The sequence below is a fragment of the Penicillium argentinense genome (assembly GCF_028826775.1).
Source record: "Penicillium argentinense strain IBT 30761 chromosome Unknown utg000011l_segment0_segment0, whole genome shotgun sequence".
NCBI classification, from domain to species: Eukaryota; Fungi; Ascomycota; class Eurotiomycetes; order Eurotiales; family Aspergillaceae; genus Penicillium; species Penicillium argentinense.
The window spans coordinates 1,694,071-1,713,554 of NW_026622670.1; the positions used below are offsets into that span (position 1 = coordinate 1,694,071).

The following is a 19,484-nucleotide window of genomic DNA, read 5'->3' on the forward strand; positions in this document are numbered from 1 at the left end:
CTCTTGTCCTATTAGAACAAACAAATTGATTATATATGACTGTTTGCACAAGGTTCACATTGGTTTATTTGATAGCGGGAGAAATCGTAGTAAATGTAATGTAATGCAATGCAACCATAGCTCATTATTTATGTCTCTCATAAACGGCCCAAATTACGCCGCATCATCCTGCTTCTCCTTCCTCGCCTCTTTCTTCATCCTCTCCTCAGCCGCGCGCGCAAGGATCTCTCGCCTAGACTCAACCCCCGAAGCAGAAGCTGAAGACGACCCCTGCCCCAAACCACCAAGTACAAACTCCCCGCCAGTCCACCCACACTCATCAACCTCCTGATCCTGCGCCTGCTCCCAATCCCCAGGATTATAAAACTCCTGATCCGTCAACCGTCTCCCACCCGCATTATAATCCGCCGCGTCAACCTCCTTCTCAATCTGCGAGGTCAAGTTCCAAAAATCACGATCGTGATCCCCGAACACGCAGTGCGCGAGCTCATGGCAGAGCGTTTTGCGGATTGTTCGGTAATCACGGTATCCATCATATGCATCTGTGCGCAGACGGAGCTCAATTACCTCACCTCGGTTGCGGTTGAGTCCCAGCGTCCGTGAGACGCCTTGGTGGTCACCGGAGGTATGTTCGGCCGGGTTCATTTCTGTGAGGAGGGGGACGGAAAACTGGTGTTTTGCCATCGCGGCGCGGATACCTGGGTCATCGCGCAGGCGCTTGAGGAAGTCGAGGGAGCGTTCGGGACGTGGGAGGTAGGAGAGTGGGAGGAGTCGGTGGAAGGTGTAGGAGTTGCTTGTTGAGGAGAGTGTGGCGACTGTGTTGCTTGGTCGTGCGGAGGCTTTGGATTTATTGCGTCGTGCGGAGGCGAGGGCTGCGGCTCGGGCTTCTTCGCGCCGACGGTTGGTTTCCGCTTGGTGGTTTAGGTCTGCGATTGCTTGGGTGGGTGTGCCGAGGAGAGTTATCTTGAACTTTGGGGATGAGAGTTGGAGGATCGTGTCTAGGCGGGTCGGTGGGAAGGGGGCTTTTTGCATCCCTGGCTTTGGCGCGATCAGGAGTTTCTGGTTGGTGGTTGGGATGTTCAGCGTCGTTTCGATTGCTGCGGAGAGGTCTTCGAGTGTTGCGGAGCTCGGAAAAGAGAAGGCGTGCGCTGTGCCTTGATGGTGCACAGTGAGGTCCATATCGGACTCCATCACGAAATTTTCTCGAGAATGACGGAAGATGCAAGGGTATATGCAAAGTAGAGAATGCGAAAGCCAACTTGATATATTGGCGGAGCCCGAATAGACATGCGCCGAGGCGAATTCGAGCGGGTTCCACGGCGATTAGATAGTTTGTCAGCACGGAGATAAGAGATTGATGCCTGAGGCGACCGAAAAAGTGTCAGCCATACAAATGAATGTATCTGAGAGAAGAGTCTGGTAGCAAAGTGGCAAGGAAGCAGGCCACATTACTAGTAGTCGTGACGCGCTGACTTACCGTAGTGTGGTGTCAGATGTACTTTTGCCAGATAAAGTCCAAGGGTAGCTATGATATTCGGAATGAATCTCATTGATGATTGTCATTCAGTTTGAAGACGCCACAAAAGGTAAATACACCATGTCCAACCCAACTCCTTTTCCACGCGAAATATGCAATAAGAAACAATGATACCAGACACCAAGCCTTTTCAAATGCAAAAGAAACCGGAGTAAGCCAATGTCCAAAGAAAGAAGGCACGAGAAATTCCCCAAGCTCGGCAAGAAGGTAAGAAAAAAGACAGGCCGAATAGCCCCAAAGAATATAAACAGAGAAATGAAATGAAAATGATGCTGAGAGATCCGAGATCAATCGTAAATTCTTCCGTCCGACAATGTAACAGTCATGTCGGCGACGTCTTTATCCGAAACCCATTCCGCCAATTCGGGGAACCAGGTGTGGCTAACTGAAGTCAGTATGCGCTGTACTAAGTCTCTTCGTTGCGCCAACACGGATCGAACTCACTTGTGAAATTCAGTCGAGGTCAGTGCCTTATCGGAGTACTCCTCCATCAAGACCTGGTCGTACGCAAAAGGAACTTTGGCGGGAACTCCCTCGAAGTATGTCCGGCGCAGCGGGTACAGATCGATAAGACGATATTTGTGGAAGTTTTTACACTGCCAGATATCCGGATGGTCCTCTAGCTCCAATCTGCTGAGACCCGTGATATCGATATATAGGCCGGTGTGGATATCGATCCAGCGCGCGTCGATGATGTTATGGCCTTGTCCGCGCTCACGCTGACGGGACCAAGGGTTAATGTCGAGAAGATACTGGCGGATGATGGGACTATCGGGGGTGGTGTATTCGACAATGGTTTGGTTGAAATGGTCTCCGAGGTAGGCGAGGGTGGTGTCCGGGACTTGAGTATCCATGTCCCAGTCCCAAGGGAGGATCTGAATATTGCGACGGTACGAATTAGTTTCTTTGTCCTTGATCTTCTTTTCTTTTGGTCGGCTTGAAATGGGGTGTAATGTCTCACTTTTCCATTCCACCACCAGCCGAGTAAGGTCCCATGCGCGATCCACGTTTCCAGTTCCTTTTCGTTGAAGAAGTTCAGATAGGCGCGGATCATATGCGTGAGAGTCTCTGCGCGCTCGGAGTCGCTCACGGGCTCCTTGAAATAGCGCGAGTCATAGTGGCCGAGAATGTCGTCGCGACCCGGTTCATGGAAGTATTTGTATTCGGCAGATGCATTGAGTCCGTAGTTTAACCACAAAGGGTCTTCGAGGGTGGGATCGGTCTGGACGACGGGCTGGCTGGCTCCCGCTTCGCTTTCACTCCGAGGACTGCCACTGGGGAGCGCAAAGGTCACAACCGACCAGAAAGCAGGCACGGCGGCCAGCACCCGCCACTGCATCTTCGTGAGGGGAAACCGGTCCTCGGTGTTTCAAAAGGTCACGACGTCTGCAGTTGGGCACGGTCCAGTTCGCATGCTGGAGTCTCGTTGGGGTCGGGTCGTGGAGTCCTCGAGGTCAGGGATCCAAATCCGGTGGGTGGGCGAGTCGTCTAGCATATACTGCTTTATATTGAAGGGATTATATTCGCCGTGCCGTGCGCACCGGCGAGAGTGGATATAGTACAAGGGGGAGAGATGGGAGAGAAAATGAAATCGGTATGATGAAAGGCGAAGGAGGAGAGAAAGGAGTCGACTTGGAAAGACAAGAGGGGATCCTACAAGGAGCAGGGAAAAAAAAAAAGGACTGACTCCGCAGAAGCACCACGGGCATCGATCAACCGGAGATAAATGGAAGAGCCGAATCTCTCCAGTTGAAATCCAGCGAAATCCAGTTGGAGCGGGGCGGATTAGGCCGGATAGAACCCCCACCGAGACCTAACAGAGCGATGGGTCGGATGTGCCAAGGGAGTGAAAGGGGGAGCGCGGAGGGCAGGGTTGGCGCCGGCATGCTGTGATGGCCACATCCCGCCAATGGGGCAGGCCCAGCTAGGGAATGCGAATGCGATGATCCGGGGAAGGCTAAGAGAACGCCTCACACGTCTCGATTCGTCGCTGCAGCAGGTCGCGTGCCCGTCAGCATCAGCATGCCCGCGTGCTCGTTTGTTCCATTGGAGTCGTGATGTCAAGACCCGTCAGGAACTATCCGGGGCCCTAGGGGGTGTTAGTCCCACAAGTGGTTCCGTTCCTGGTCCTTCGAGAGCCCTTCGATGGGGCCCGATAGGGGCTCAGGGGACACAATTGCATTCGGCAGCCCCGGCACGGACACACTCGCGTCCTCCTTGCCGAGCGTTTGAGCCTGCCAGACAGCGCTAGGACGAGAGGACCCTGGAGGGGACCAGTTGCGTGCTTGGCGGCTTTGCCAAGCCCCCCTGCCAAAGAAAACGGCGGGTGTGACAGGGTTGCAGGCATGGGTTGATGTGCTGTCGGCCACCGTCCGTCCCGAGCACGCGATGCTTTGCCCGATCGGGCCGCCCTTTGATTACCTACAATTGTACGCCAGGCAGCACCACGAGATCTATACCTGAGGGTGCTAATTAAATTAATTCAAGAGACGGTGAGCGAGCCCCCGCAAACTAGCTTCCCTCCGAAGCTTAGAGTGACCCAACAGGGATTTCATGGGAACGAATACGAGGCTCCGAACGTATCTTGCTGCTTGTCTCGACCCGTGGTTACCGCGAGGCCTCATTTCTTGGGGCTGTCATGCACGCCGAGTCCCAGCCTATCATAATGGATATTTCTATCGAGATCGGTCTTGTCTGAGTGAATCGCCTTGGCTCACAGCAGGATGCACGAGCAATTAAAGTTATCCAGGTCACACAGCCGATCTACACTCTTTCAAACTGTTGTCCTCGGGTTTCACCTACTCGCTCCCACCGTTTTGCTTACTAAGCGGAAATATGAACGTCTACAATTTTACTGCTAGCAGTATCTCCATCTGAACGGTGAAGACCCTGTGTCATATCAAGATGGACTGCGTAGGTACAATTACATTGGTTGCATCATTGGTCGTCGGTTTCACCACTTCATCCCATAATAGAGAATATATTCTTCCAAATGTCCGGAAACATCAAATGGCTGATTTGCCAGTCTCATGAAGATAAAGAGCTTCGAGGTTGGACATCATATAGATCATTAGAAAAGTATATACAATCGAACATAGCCTCTTCTGGTCACATCTGTGCCAAGGTGATGACTGTGTCGTCCTCGAGATGCTTCGCGATCGACCAATCAGGAGCGCGGGCGGAGCGCACTATCTATGCCGATCACCATGCTCTCCACACGGACGTTGACATGCGACGGAAATCCAGGAGACTAGTCGCAGTACATGAAGTTTCAAGAGAAGTAAGTCAGACGGCTGACCACGTGGGGATCATGTAGATGACCAGATATGGGACTGAGCAAGGAACATAGTTGCACATTAGGTAGAATGCAGACATGTCTGGCCGGGGAAGTAGCAAGGCTAGAATCACATTTTCGGAAGGCCGTGAGAATATGACTCCAGTTCAAGACCATGTGACTTTTGGGAGATAATATCGAAGACACTACGACACATGGAATGTCACCTTTTGAACGCAAGGCCGCTCTTATCAATGGGTATGCAGACAGTATCACTACTGAAATGCTTGCTAATAGACCCAGGGAGACGATAAACTCGGCTTTGGAAGATATCAGCAGTGTATCTGGATGCTTTGTGGATTTACATATTTCTCGACCTTGCTTGGGCCTAGGGTGTCGGGCCGATGGCAACGGCTGTGTTGTAGGTGTCGCGGTGGAGAACTGAGATGTAGGCTTACATCGCGGTAAACCGGCAGTCAAGAAGTGGACGTTCCGTCGAGTAGGCAAGGGTTGAACTTCACGTGTTTGAATGCTCGTCTTGCGCGAGTTCCAACTTACATACCGTTGGAAAGCCGAAGAGCTTGTCAATGATGGCGCAGGATCGGCGGGTTTTCATTCGGCATCATCACCGACATCATTGGCAGCAAGTGGACATTCAACCTCAAGTGCCTGATTACGTCTATCTATAGGATGCTTCTAGTTCGTCCCTTGTCCTGCTCTCCCTCTCCGATATTCTGAGAAACACACTTTGAGGCTGCGAGCAAATATAACTACGCCGCAATCTGCGGAATCAACTTCCTCTCTTCCATCGGCCTGGGCGGCAATATCCCCATCGACGCAGTCATCACTCTCGAGTTGCTCCCGCAAAATCGTCGTTTTCTCGTCGCCCTCTTGGGTATGTGGTAGCCGGTCGGCCTCATCGTTGCCTCTGCCATTGCCTACGGTACCGCTCTCAAATATCGATGCGATGTTGAGCTGCCAGCCTGCGATGCTGCCGGTGTCGGTCCCGGCGATGAACGCTGCATGATCTCGAGCAATATGGGTTGGCGATACGAAGACAAAATTATTGATCTCATTACATTTGTTGACACCTTATCTTCAAGTTTCATGGATCGCTCAAGTTCTTGATTAGCAAGGGCCATGAACAAGATGCTATCGTCGTGCTGCACAAGATTGCTGAATTCAAAAAGGCTCCTATGCCTACGCTCACAATAGGAGATTTTCCACCAGATCTATTCGGATGCTGATTCGAGCCAGCCCTCTGAGATGTCGCCGCCAAGTTACTAAAGATCTTCAAGTTTCTTCATCGCTTGTTCCTCTGCAAGCTCGAGTGCTTCACCTTCACTCTCCTCGCCATCGGATACAAGGTGAGACCCTCTAATTCCACATAGGACTTAATCTCGGGTTCTAATGAAAAAGGGCGGTTACTGGTCCTTCATCTTAGCAGGCTCATCTCTTACCCATCGTATTGCCTCGCAACAATGTCAAAATGCGGAGGAAACGTCATATGAACCTATTGCCAATACATCTACATCTAACCTCATCGGAATCATCGGTGCCATCTTCGCACTTTTCTCGACCCAGTTTCCGCTAATTGGTCGGAAATGGTCCTTGCTGACCTCTGCTACGCTGCAGGGATTCTCAATGGCTATGTATACCCAGGTCAAGAATACCGCTGATTATGTCTGCCTCAATGCCCTCGAGCACATCATGCAAACGGTAAGCTCATAGCGCAATATTGACAGACGTTTACGATGAATCTAGGTCTACTGACAGTCACAACACAGTATTTCGATGCTGTGTTATACGCCTCCGCGCCGGAGATAATCAATACGACGTATCGCGCCAGCGCAAGCGGAATGTTCTCTTGCTTAGGACGAATTACCGGTATCACATTGTGGCGCCCATAACAGGCCAGAAGTATATTACAGAAGGGACGCCTGAGGTCCTTTGGCTTGGTGCTGGCGGCATTTCGGTCTCAGCTGTCTTCATATTTTTCCAACCGATTCAGATGAGGGAGACAGATGTATTAGATTGGTTTATTGCCATCGAAGATCATCTGAACGACACGAAACATCAAATATCAGGTATTTCACCACATGAGCAACCCTGGTTGCAGGGAGCCTTGTCATATTAGCTCGTATAGGGGCTGCAATATAGCATCGTTCATTCGAAGCTAGGACACCTGCGGCAAGTTGAACGTTGAATTACTGATCGAAGCAAGCCTTGTATCAGGTTGAATTCATCTATTCATGGAGAACGATCTACATCATAACTGTTTGCCATTAAAACAAAAAAAAATTTGATCAACCAAGTCGATCGTGTCTAGTTGCGTAAACGTCTCTTAGTCCTTTTCGTCATCATGCGGGCTCCGCCCGCTCCATCATTCAGTGCGGGTGTGAAGATTCCCGTCACCTTGAAATAGCCTCAGAGGCGAGAAGACAGTTTTTCAATCTACTGCTTGTCCTCGGCCTGGCCCTCGGCGGCCTCACCCTCAGCGGGGGCATCCTTCATCTCGGCATCACCCTGCTCAGCGGCGAGCTTCTTCTTGTGCTCCTCCTCGGCCTTGCGGAGGTCCTCCTGAGCCTTCTTCATGGCCTCAACCTCGGCGCGCTTCTTGGCGGCGGCCTCCTCTTCGGCCTTGCGGAGAGCCTCGCGCTCAGCCTCGACCTTCTCCTGGTAGCGGCCGATGATGGGACCAACGATGAAGCGAATCTCATCCTGCTTGGAGACGTAGACGGACTTGGTGGTGTCGTCGCCCTCCTCGTACAGCCAGTCCTCAATGTCCATAAGCTTGGCCCGCAGCTTCTCCTTCTCTTCGTCGCTGGCGAACTCGGAGTAGACGCCGTCGATCTTGTCACGGAGCTCGTAGATGGAAGCCTCGAGCTCGTTCTTCTTCTCATCGGTCTCGGCAACGAGCTTGTCCTCCATGTACATGGTGTTCTCGCGCTCGTGGAGGGCGGCCTTGGTGGCCTCGTCGATGCCGCCAGTGCCGGCGCTGATGGGCAGGTCACCCTTGCGGACCTGCTTCTTGACCTTACGGGTCTTCTTGGGCTGCTCGTCACCGTTCGTGTCCATAGCCTAGTAAAAACGTTAGTAAATGAGAATTAGACACGAAAGGACAATTATCAGAATCAAACTTACATCGCCGCTCTTCTCACCATCCTCGTTGACAGGCTCCTCAACCTCCATGTCCTCAACGTAGTAACCAGACTCGACGTTCAGGATACCGTGCAGGTTAAGACGGGCCTTCAGCTTGCAGATCATGAAGTCATCATTGGCATCGGCCTTGACGCCCTTGACAGAGAAGCGACCAATCCAGGGGTTGATCTTGCCGGGCAGCATGTCAGTCTGAGAGTAGCGAGCCTCAAGGTCGAAGGGCTGCTTGCGGTAGAAGGTAAGAATCTTGGTAGAAGGCATGACGTTGCCACGGCTGAAGACAGTGAGGCTGGTATCCTCATCGGGGATATCAGGAGACTGCTCCCAGGTGAAGTCGATAGGGTAGTTGACAATGTCGTGGATGGCGAAGTCACGGACACGAAAAACGGGGGAGAGGGTAGCACAGCAGAAAGCGCAACCACGGGCAATAGCCTCATCCTGGTTCAGGGTGAAGGACAGGTTCTTGCCGAAGAACTTGGAGATAGTATCCTTGATAGCGGGGACACGAGTGCAGCCACCAACCATCTCAACGAAGTCAATGTCCTCGGGCTTCAGCTTAGCCTCTGCGAGGGCCTGCTCCAGAGGAACAGTGACACGGTTCAGAAGAGGGCGAACCATCTCCTCGAGCTCCTCGCGCTTGACCATGGCACGCACATCGGTATCCTCCATCAGGGACTCGATGCTCATGGGAGCCTGGGGGTTGGCGGACAGAACCTTCTTGAGCTTCTCGGCCGCGGCGAGGGTACGGGACCAGGCCTTGGGGTGGGTACGGATATCAATCTTGAATTTCTCCTTGAACTCCTCGGCGAAGTGCTCAGTCAGAGCGTAGTCGAAGTCACGACCACCGAAGTGACGGTCATAAGCGGTTGACTTGACGTTGAGTTCACCCTTGCGGAACTCAACAATGGAAACAGTGTAGTCACTGTAACCGATGTCGACGAAAGCCACACGGCGGGGCTTCTCCTCGGGACCGGGCAGGTCGAGCTTGGTGATACCGTAGCCGAGAGCGGTGGCAGTGGTGTCGTTGACGAGGCGCAGGGCATTGAGACCAGCAATGTCGGCGGCATCGATCATCGCGCGGCGCTGAACATCGGTGAACCAGGCAGGAACGCTGATGGTCACATCGGACACGGGCAGACCGAGCTCCTTGGAGGTGATGTCCTTGATCTTGGTCAGGAACATGGCGACCAGCTGGGTCGCAGTGAACTTCTCCTTCTTGCCGAGGTATTGGACCTCAACACCGGCCAGGCCATTCACGTCACAGATGTTGGCGGTGTTGAACTTCTGCTCGAGTTCAACATCGGGGTCGTTGAAGGCGCGGCCGACAAGGCGCTTGAGCGAAGCGACGGTGTTCTTGAGGTTGGAGGTCTCTTGTGTCTTGGCGGCTTCACCGATGTGTCTGCTGCGGTTGTTGAATCCAACCATAGACCTGTTGATCAAAGGAAAATAGTTAGCTTACAAAATCTGATATGAATGACGTCGGGCCGCTTCGGGCGAGAAAATACTTACGGGGTCTGACGGTTGGAAACCTCGTTGGTGATCTATGAAGGGGTGAAAGGAGCACGGTCAGTTTCAATTCATCGCGATCCTTATAGTTCCAGGATGGACCCTGGAAGGCGAGGTGAGGGGAAGGGAGAATAGGATGAGGCTGGGCCTTCGCCGGGGGAGGGAGATACGCACAATATCGATGCCCTTGTTACGGGCAACACCAATCTTGGTGCTCTGCGCACCGAGATCAATACCGACAACAGACATTGTAGGCGGGGAATATGGGGGTATCTGAGAGGGGAAGAGAAAAGGAGGGTGGAGGGAGAGTCGAGAGGGAAGAGAAGTTTGGAGGGGAGAACAATTTGCACGCCACTCCACTAATGCGATTGGAGGAGCGGGACGGCGGCGTTAGATGAACAAATATTCCAGTTACGGCCCCAAAAAAGGTGTCTGAAGTGAACGTAGCGGTGAGTAAAGAAAGATAATTATATTTTATGAATACATTCCTTCTTACAAAAAAGAGGTGCCTATATAGGGTGTTCGCAACCTGACTGTGCGCCGACTCATCGAACCTTCCAGCGGCTGCCACACCCTTCGGCCTCACCGTCTTGACCGCCTTTACGCCGAGGGGCTACGGCAGAAAAAAATCAGATTCACCGCCTCAGTGGGGTATTACGTAATATGGATCCACTATGTTGCTGGGCGGAAATGGCTGGTTGGTGGTTGGTGGCTGGCCCTGGGCCAAGATAGGCACAAGGCATGGACGCATGAGAGCCGGAAGGGAAATGAATTATTACTCACATCTAGAATATCCGTTCTATTCCAGACTAGTAGTGTTGTCACCCTTGTTAGCGAGATCCGGTATGACACATCATAAGAATAAGGCATGAGAAACCTATATTGAACAAGGCACGAGGGTAAAGAAAAAAAGAAAAAGAAAAAAACAAGTGGAAACGAAGCAAACTGACGTCAGGGCATAACATCACTGTCCAGACCATCTCACCAGATACTTCTCTAAAGGAAACAGAGACGCTCGTGGGTACCCTAAGGTACTTGCAATTCACTGTGGTAGCCCTTGTTGCTCGGCCACCTGGATCGTTTCCAGAGGAACCTGATTTTCATGCTGGGAATGATGGGCTTCCGGAAAAGTGGTAACAGCGTGGAAACCGGCAGCCTCCGGGGTATCATCTTGGCTGGGCTCGAGCACGGTGGGCCATGCTTCAGTCTGCTCGGAAGCGCCCATGATCGGTATGCCGGCGGCTGCCTGATATCGACGACGTGCATAAGTCAGTTTGCATTGATCGTCTGCATCCATCAGGTTGTCCATGGTATGCGGCAGCAAGACCACGTTGGATTCGCTACCGGAAGATTCGGTGTAAATAGATTCCGTAGAATCGCGATATTGGCCAGGGACGTGGAATCGTGGAACATTGGGTAGCGGGGCATCATTAGGGTCAGGAGCCGGCAAGTGCGCTCGAGCACGTCCGATCTCATTTGTACCCAGATAATAACCATCAAGAAGCTGCTCCGAGGGAGTGAATCGACCGACGATGTGATCGGAAGGCCGAATGGGCACTGATCGCCGGCGGACAATACTCGTGCTGTGACGGAAGGTATCGACATCGACATTCAGGTCATCACCTTTTTCACGCGCCAGCTCAACTGCCTCTGCAGGAGTGGTATGGTCATCGGCCGTGGCTGCATCAGCCCGTGGCCCACCCCAGGTGCGCTGCCCGGCTGTGAAGATCCCATAGACCATGTAGAGCCAGTTGAAGAAGGGATTCATAACGAACATCAATGGATACAACCATGCTTTGTATCGCCTGAGTCGAAGGCCGAAATAGAACATGAGCAGATAGTTCAAGCTAAGGGAAACGCCCATAAATCCCACCGGGAGTTCATCTGGTTTCTTCGATGTGGTGATAAGGGCGATTACCATGATGAAGAAAAGCAATGCTGTGGTCCGGATGGTGTTCTGTAAGAACCGAACGACACATAGCAGCGGATAACGTACCCAGAGTCTCACGTCCGTGATCATGCAAACTTCATTGGTAATGAACCCCAGGAACCAACGGCGCCGTTGTTTTAGCAAGCTACTAAATGTCTGGACGGCTTCGGTTTTGCAAAAGGCCCCAGTGCACAGCTGAATTTGATATGGTCGCTTAGCACCGATCATGAACAGGTGCGTGAGCCACCGGTCCTCTCCGAGATGGCATTTTCCGAAGTCGAAAAGATCCTCACATTGCTCAGCTTTGTCGGAAAAATAGTATTTTGCCATCTTGCGAAAGGCAGAGAAACGCAGAATTGTCAGTGCCCCGGGCAGACAGGTCACGGCTCCACACCCCGATTCAACCGAGCGCTCAAACAGCTGGCCGTGGAGATATTCCATGTCTTGGAGAACAGTGATCAGAGAATTCTTCTCCGTGGTAGAGGTGATGATACCTGTCATAGCCAACATGCTGTGCTTGCTCCCAGGCTTCAATTCCATATCGTACATGAAATTCTGTAGACAGAGCCGGTCGAGGATGCAATCGGAATCGATGAATAGCACAAACAAGTCGTCATGGCGTTTGAGATACTTCGCATAAACTTTTTCAATCAGCTTGAATGTTTGTTTCTGGCAGTGTCGTTTGCCACCATGTGGGAAACGAGACACGGTGACACGAGCTCCCTTGTATGCGAAATCCACGCTCGGGGGATAGTCCTTGGAATCCATCATCAGACCGAAATGTCGAGTCACACGGAGATACGACTCGTCAACGACATACCCATCCCAGGAGAGGAAGACATGAATGCACGCTGCCGGGTAGTCACAGTCGACGACCGAGTTAATGGCTTTGATCAGGACTTCAGGCTCCTCCTTATATACCGGCATCACGACAACCGTTTTCGGGGCGGTGTGATCATTCAAGATCTCCTTGATTCTCTTCTTTCGCCCAAGGGAACTGGTCACGAGCTGGTACACACAGAGAAGCCACGGACCGATCAGCAAAACGGAGAAGGACCAGAAGGCGAACCACTGGAAAACTGACGCCATGGTCTCGGGGATGTGTCGGCTGATTTGAGGCGGTAGCGGGAGAGTGACCACCATGACGGGTAAGAAGGATAATCTGCCAACCGGCAAACAAAATTTTAGCTTTCATATGAATCTCGCTAATTCCAGTCGGGTTGATCTTACCGCAGGATTGAAAAGAGAAAGAGCATCACGACTGCGAGAGCCTTGATGCTCCAGTGATCGGCCTTGTGGTAAACTTTGATAAGGCAGTAGATAAAAGCTCCGAGCCAGAGAACCCATTCAAAAGCAGCTGCCAGCATAAGAGGTCCAACGATCGAAAGGTAGATTATCTGTTGCGCAGAGTCAGCGGCCGATATCGAGTTCAGAGAGAAACAGGGTGGAACATGCATCCTTGGTCTCCCATTTCGGATCCGGCATGTAGTCCCGAGAGGCACTCATTTTGTCTTCAGCTGTCGATTCTGAAGCAATATGTACGAGAGCAGCATTGACAAACTTTCATATGTCGCAAACCATGTGCTCGATATGCCACAGCCTGTTTCTTCGGACCGTACCGGGGTAGAATTGGTTCGCGGCGGAATGTGCTTGAGAGATGCAGAGTAGAGGAATATTGCTGAAAGAGCCTTGTCGCGATCAGAGCACCGGAGGTTGGTGAACCCAGGACAGTATCGTTTGTAGATGTCGGCGTATGTAAGTACCCGGAATGTCGTACAGATAAAAACTGCAGGGGAAGAATTGGAAGCGGTGTTGGTAAGATGAGGTTAGTTTTAGAGGAATCAGGCAGAGGTGTTCCCCTGCCCACGGGGGTGTCGCATCTGAGCAGAAGTGCCAGCGGCAGGCACAACATTCGACTTTTTGGCGCCTGCCATTTGCCAGGCACGTGTGCGAAGCTCCTCATAAGCTTGGTATCGTCGATTTGTCCGTTTCATTAAGAATAGCAAGATGCAGCTTTGTATTTTAGATTTATCATAAACACATCTACTCTAATTACTGAGCGGCTTCATGTGTACCTTCATGTGTACCATCACCTATAATAAGTTACCCTGGTGTAGGGTATAGACGCCATGTGTCGAACTGGATCCCACTCTATGGACGCTAACTGATTCTGGGCTAGTCTTGTGGCCTCAGGCATTAGTGGAGCTCCCGCGCTCCAAAAAAATTCACTCGTCGCCGAGCGCGCGATCATTTGGAGGAAGACTTTCACGGCCGGTGACTTATCTTTTTCAATCTCTCTGGCTACTCCCAAGCTACATCTCGTCACCAGATTCCGATTCTGTGACCTGATCCTTCTTGCGTTCGTTGAGACATTCCGCCGAGTCATCTTCGCGTCCTCACTTTCGGACTCGCAAATCCAGCTTGGTCCTTTGTCGCATATTTTCTACCGCAACCATGTCCGACGAGCAGAAGCCCACCAACAACGCCCAGGCTGAGCAAGATGTGAAGGATGTCCTGTCCGAGCTCAAGGGCGAGGACGCCGTCCCCGCGGAGGCTAGCAAGGAGGACGCCGAAGAGGCGCGCATTGTCGCTGAGGCCGCCAAGCTCGGCGAGAAGTCGGAAACTCAAGAGAAGTCAGAGCAGCGCGACTCGCGAGGTTACCGTCCTCGCGCCACCGGTTCAAAGTTCGATCCTTCCCAGCAGAAGGAGACCGACGACCCCGTTCAGATCCGCAAGCAGGTAAGAAACTGAACCAATAGAAGCAGAAGCGAGCTTTCACTGAAACTAATGCGATTACTTCTCAGGTTGAGTTCTATTTCTCCGACTCCAACCTGCCCATGGACAAGTTCCTCTTTACCAAGGTCGGCGGCAGCGAGAACCACCCCGTCCCCTTGGAGCTGCTGCACTCCTTCAAGCGCATGCGCCGCTTCCAACCCTTCAGCGCCATTGTCGAGGCACTTAAGACCTCCGAGACTCTGGAGCTGACCGATGACAACACCGCTGTGAAGCGCAAGGTTCCTCTGTCTCAGGATGTGAAGGTGCACAGCCAGGATCTTCAGAAGGTCTACGAGGACAAGGCTATGGCCCGCAGCATCTACGCCAAGGGCTTCTGCGGATTTGGTGAGGAGGAGGCCACCACTCAACTCGACATCGAGGCTTTCTTCGAGCCCTACGGCCCTGTCAAGTCCGTCCGTCTTCGTCGCAGTGTCCCCGATAAGATCTTCAAGGGCAGCGTTTTCGTCGAGTTCGAGAGCGAGGAGAAGCAGAAGGCGTTCTTGGCCCTTGACCCCAAGCCCAAGTTCCATGACCGGGAGCTGCTCATCAAGAGCAAGAAGGAATACTGCGATGAGAAGGTGGCGGACATCAACTCTGGCAAGGTTCAGGCTAACGGTGAGCGCTTCCGCGGGGGTAACCGTGGCGGTCGTGGTGGCCGCGGTGGACGTGGCCGTGGTCGTGGTGGCGCTCCTCGCAATGACCGTGACTGGCGCGAGCGCCGGGATGAGGATAAGAAGAATGGGTTCAAGGCCAACAAGGATTCTCGGTAAGTGATCACTCTTGGAAAGCACCGCAATGAACTCAAGACTAATTTTTGCGATCCTAGTGGCGTTCCCGTGGTGAAGAGCACCGCCGATGACTCCGAGTCTGCTGGTCAGAAGCGCGCGCGCGATGAGGAGGCGAGCAACGACCACCCCGCCAAGAAGGTGGACTCCAAGGAGTAAATCGACTGGCACGGTTACGTGTATTTTTGCTTTTCTTTTTTCTCACTGGGCATCGGAACTTCAAAAGTCTTGGAACGGACGGCATCTGTTTTGACAGTTTACATAGGGGAGAAATCGGCCCTCTTGGCGTTATGATACATGCATGATTACCTGCCATACTCTTGCATTCAGAATTTCATGCATTCGTAGATCTCAAAGATTCAGTCACTGCTCGGAATATTCGTGATTCTTGACATTTTCCATAAATCATCGACAGGAGGATTCGGACAGTCTTCAACAGGAGCCGGACGAATTTCCAGCCATTATTTCAATCTCGAGGAATCTTCTCACATCGAACAAAGATCCAGGCACTCCGGACAAAGGATACCGACGGCATACTAAGCCGTTAGAACTCCAAATCATAGGCTAGTGTATCCTCACACAGCTCCTCTCTCATCTTGTGGACTCTGCCGCGCGTCAGTTTAGCAAATCATGTAAAACAGGGAGTCTCCAGCTGTATTTCGCGAGCGCGACAACTTACTCCAAGTGAGCTGGGTGCGTAGCGTATGTCACCACATCCTCGGCCTTCTCCAAAACGGCCACGAGACCCATATCAAATCCCTTTGCGCGGGGTATCGAAATGGGCAACGGTTGGTTCGCTTGCAACGACACGAGGCCTGACTCGTGCATCAATACTTGTTCCAAGCTAGTACATATTCATAGATCTCATATGAAGGCGAACTGACCAGGAATTTGTCCAACCATTCCCCTGGCCTTTTCGGACCAGGTTGCCAATTGAACCTGGGAGACTCCGGCCTTCAGGCGGAAGAGTACTGGGACTTCGGTCAGCTTTCCGACCATGTCACTGCTAGGCAACGGGTTTCCAGGCTGGGGATGGTCAAGCTTTGGCGATTGGGTTGAATATGAATAAGTGGGAGGCCTAAACTTACCAACGTGATAGACAGGCATAATGAGGTATGGGCTTGTTTAAGCTGTAGGGAGACGTGGGAGGCTTAGATAGAAGTTGGCGGGACGATGCGGGGGTGACGTCGGGAAATGTCCGATGCATCGGCCGGCTGGCATCTCAGGGCGATTTTCAAACAACCTTGTAAATCATTGAGGATGACTCATGGGCGGAATGATGATTAAGGGTACTGATGCCTTTTCTCATAAAGTGTATCATTTTATAGAAAGAGCAGATGTCCGGGGGAGTGGAAACGTGATATACGGGGATTTAGTGGCGATGGCAAAAGCGAAATATGTTCAAATTCCAGGGCAGCGATTAGTTTCAATCTGATTTTATTCTATTGTTTCTATCATCGGCTTTATTACTAAGTACGTATGACTGTTGTCGCACTTGCTCTGAGAGAACCTTCCCCGTGCAGTCATACCGCCCAGCTTAATTGGATGATGTGGAGAAGGCGGACAATTTTGCCGGAACATCATCTACCGACTCGACTGCTGCTTGTTTTCTTCCTCACCTCGAGCCAACTGCCTGTACTTGCGATTTCGATAGCTTCAGACAAGTGAGGTGTTATCTTTTCTTCTTTTGACTGTGAGCAGGAGCGTTCCTCCCTCTCACGATGTTCAAAAAGAAGCCTACGGTAGGCCTTTTTTCCCCCGCACTACCCCTCCATGGAGCTATAGGTCCCTGCTCTCTCGAAATCGTGGCAAGTACAGAACGGCCTTGTTGACCCTGCATTGCGCTAGATTAAAAACCTTTCTCCTCTGAGGTCTTCCGACCGGAGGAAAATTGCCGACCAAATCATCAGCGATTACAGAATTTCCATCCCTTCGAGTCCCGCCGAAACAAACCCAGATCCAGCTGCCAAAACAGCTCCCCAGGCACCAAACCTTTCCTCGATCCGAAGTGCTCTTCTTCCAGAGAACTCTCTGACTGCACGCTTCACAACAACAGCAGGCCCCGATCTGCGTGAGGTGCAGGGTGTTGTCTACGTTGGCGCTCATCCTGGAGAGGACGAACGCGTGCTCTGGTTTAAGGTGGAACATGGCCCTGGATCCGACAAAAAGCTCTACCCCACCGTGTACACGCTATGGCATAACCCGGATATTGTCCCTCTGCTACACACCCCGGAGATGGTCATGCGGAAGCTTCATGGTGGAGCCGATCTGATGACCCCGGGAATAGCAAATGATCCTCCCTTCGATCCCCGGGCTACCAAGGGCTCTGTAGTAGCTGTTGCAAGCCTGAATAGCCACACTGTTCCTCTCTTCGTTGGTATTTGTGAGATTGATGTCTCTACACTTGGTGAGGTCCAGGGCACGAAGGGCCATGCGATTCGAGGTCTGCAATGGGAAGGTGATGAATTGTGGGCGTGGAGCTCTTCATCGCGACCGGGTCGCCCACCTCCTGAGTACATCGAGGGATGGGACGAAGAGGAGACAGATGAATTAGAGGAGGGTGTCGATGAGCTGACACTAGGAGAGAAAGAGGATACCGCCAATGATAACATGGACGAAGTCGAGGGCGAAACCCCAGCTCCCGTGGATGAACCTGCTGTGGATGTGAAGGAGCCTACTGCCAAGGGTGAGCTTTCTTCTCATCAAAGTCACCATGGCTGGATGAAGTATACTGACAAGATGAAGAAATCGATGAAGCCTTTGTCAACGCCTTTGTCTATTCGCTTTACAAACTCAAGCAGGACAACCCGTCAGCCACAAATCATGGTTTGACTCTGCCGGTCTCGCCTTCTATTCTGATCTCCAACCTTGTCACACCATATCTTCCGATCTACCACCCCCAACAAGTTCAATTTTACAACATCAAGAAAACCAGCTGGAAAAATGTCAAAAAATTTATCAAGCACCTGGACAAGCTTCAACTTGTCAAAGCCAAAGACCGAAGTAACCAAGAGACCTACGTCTGGGATGTTGACTTTGACGATCACCGGGTGGAGCGATTTGTGCCTTACAAGCTCCCGTCTAAGAATGCACTTGACAACGCCAACAAGTCGGCAGCTTCAGATGGCAAGAAGCCAGCCGCAAATGATGGTTCTGACCCATCTGTTGGACAAACACTCACCGTCCAGACTCTCTATCGACCCACAGCCAAGCTGGTACCCACCATCTTCCCAGCTCTTTCAGCGAGCGACCCGAAGAATTTCTACAAATACCCCGAATTGTCCACTCAGTTGGATCAATACCTTCAATGCCAAGACCCGCCTCTCATCTCCAAAGAAAACCGCCGCATCATCGATCTCAACCCTTTCTTAGCGAACACCATTTTCACGTCCTCTTCTGCTGAGGATCAAGGCACACTCAAGCGTGGCAAGACCACCCGCGACGGTCTCCTCAAGCGCATTCAGGAAGACCGCACCCTAGTACAGCCTCACTATGCCATTCTGAAACCTGGTCAAACTCTTTCAGAAGTCAAGCCCAAGGCCGGCGCCACGCCTAAGGCCCTCGTCACCATTGAGAAGCGTTCCGGTAACAAGGTTATGACCAAAGTTAGCAACCTGGAAGTTTTCGGTATCATCCCTAACCTTCTGGCGGAGGAGCTGCAAAAGAAATGTGCCAGTAGCACTAGTGTGGCGCAGGCTTCTGGGGCTGCGAAGGGCATCATGGAGGTCTTGGTTCAGGGTGATCAACGGAAGGCTGTGGACACTGCTCTTGTGCGACGGGGTCTGAAGAGCCAGTGGATTGAATTGGTTGACAAGACCAAGAAGAAGAAATAGTCCCGACCAAGGGTAATCCAATCGTCGATACCATTTACATACCTAAAATCGAGGAACATTTCATGAAAAGTTTCGATACCACCTTCACGTTGTCGGTGCTGGTATTGACTATACTACACTGGTTTACTTTCCGCTATAGGCTCTTGTATGACTGTAGTGTACAATGTATTCAGTCAGGCTGTACTAGCTTTGCGACAGGAATCAGGATAGAATCTGACACTAATACCAAACCTACCACACATTATAGCACCGGTTTTGAAATGACTGTCCTGATATCCTGGTTAAATCAATTGCCAAGACATTTGCTAGACCAAGCGACTACTAGATTTGAAATGATACACATGGTTGAAAGGTTACAAATCCTATGTGAACTAAGAGAAGAGAGCATTAATGAGAGCAGTCTAACAAATTCCATTCATGAAGAAATATAAAAAAAGGGGTACCCCAGAAAAACTCCAGGCCCCTCATTCCTATATGTATATATAGGGAAAGAGAAAAAGAAGACGAGGAAAGAAAAGAAAAGGTGTAACACGCTAATGTTACAAGACATCCTCAGAAAACCCGCTCCCCCAAGAATAGACCCAAATACCCGATCCAGGCCAAGAAAAAGAAGATTGAATGGACCAGCAGAATGCACTATCCTCAGACTAAGAGCGCACAAACCACTGGCTACTTTTAATTGGAA

The 19,484-nt window shown here is 51.5% G+C and overlaps 8 protein-coding genes across 8 annotated transcripts; 3 read left to right on the forward strand and 5 right to left on the reverse strand.

The window, feature by feature from the left end:
• Positions 1 to 153: 153 nt before the first annotated feature.
• On the reverse strand, positions 154 to 1,191 carry N7532_011653 (putative zinc metalloproteinase; the record flags this gene model as incomplete). The annotated part of the gene is made up of 1 exon (XM_056624144.1): positions 154 to 1,191. The coding sequence occupies one exon, from the start codon at positions 1,189 to 1,191 to the stop codon at positions 154 to 156; it is 1,038 nt and encodes a 345-aa protein (XP_056469132.1).
• A 633-nt stretch (positions 1,192 to 1,824) lies between these two features.
• Positions 1,825 to 2,876, reverse strand: N7532_011654 (putative mannosylphosphate transferase (Mnn4); the record flags this gene model as incomplete). Its single annotated transcript, XM_056624145.1, has 3 exons — positions 1,825 to 1,918; positions 1,982 to 2,412; positions 2,499 to 2,876. 3 exons carry the CDS (start codon positions 2,874 to 2,876, stop codon positions 1,825 to 1,827), a joined length of 903 nt encoding a protein of 300 aa, XP_056469133.1.
• A 3,345-nt stretch (positions 2,877 to 6,221) lies between these two features.
• On the forward strand, positions 6,222 to 6,721 carry N7532_011655 (uncharacterized protein; the record flags this gene model as incomplete). The annotated part of the gene is made up of 2 exons (XM_056624146.1): positions 6,222 to 6,530; positions 6,599 to 6,721. 2 exons carry the CDS (start codon positions 6,222 to 6,224, stop codon positions 6,719 to 6,721), a joined length of 432 nt encoding a protein of 143 aa, XP_056469134.1.
• A 544-nt stretch (positions 6,722 to 7,265) lies between these two features.
• Positions 7,266 to 9,725, reverse strand: hsp88 (Hsp70 chaperone Hsp88; the record flags this gene model as incomplete). Its single annotated transcript, XM_056624147.1, has 4 exons — positions 7,266 to 7,892; positions 7,956 to 9,399; positions 9,480 to 9,511; positions 9,651 to 9,725. 4 exons carry the CDS (start codon positions 9,723 to 9,725, stop codon positions 7,266 to 7,268), a joined length of 2,178 nt encoding a protein of 725 aa, XP_056469135.1.
• Positions 9,726 to 10,518: 793 nt separating this feature from the next.
• chsD (chitin synthase D) lies at positions 10,519 to 12,863 on the reverse strand (the record flags this gene model as incomplete). The annotated part of the gene is made up of 2 exons (XM_056624148.1): positions 10,519 to 12,568; positions 12,637 to 12,863. 2 exons carry the CDS (start codon positions 12,861 to 12,863, stop codon positions 10,519 to 10,521), a joined length of 2,277 nt encoding a protein of 758 aa, XP_056469136.1.
• A 997-nt stretch (positions 12,864 to 13,860) lies between these two features.
• Positions 13,861 to 15,125, forward strand: N7532_011658 (tRNA maturation protein LHP1; the record flags this gene model as incomplete). Its single annotated transcript, XM_056624149.1, has 3 exons — positions 13,861 to 14,145; positions 14,211 to 14,947; positions 15,008 to 15,125. 3 exons carry the CDS (start codon positions 13,861 to 13,863, stop codon positions 15,123 to 15,125), a joined length of 1,140 nt encoding a protein of 379 aa, XP_056469137.1.
• A 385-nt stretch (positions 15,126 to 15,510) lies between these two features.
• N7532_011659 (Dabb family protein) lies at positions 15,511 to 16,073 on the reverse strand (the record flags this gene model as incomplete). Its single annotated transcript, XM_056624150.1, has 3 exons — positions 15,511 to 15,571; positions 15,646 to 15,799; positions 15,851 to 16,073. 3 exons carry the CDS (start codon positions 16,071 to 16,073, stop codon positions 15,511 to 15,513), a joined length of 438 nt encoding a protein of 145 aa, XP_056469138.1.
• Positions 16,074 to 16,687: 614 nt separating this feature from the next.
• N7532_011660 (putative RNA binding protein Ligatin/Tma64) lies at positions 16,688 to 18,799 on the forward strand (the record flags this gene model as incomplete). Its single annotated transcript, XM_056624151.1, has 3 exons — positions 16,688 to 16,708; positions 16,815 to 17,652; positions 17,706 to 18,799. The coding sequence occupies 3 exons, from the start codon at positions 16,688 to 16,690 to the stop codon at positions 18,797 to 18,799; spliced, it is 1,953 nt and encodes a 650-aa protein (XP_056469139.1).
• Positions 18,800 to 19,484: the final 685 nt, after the last annotated feature.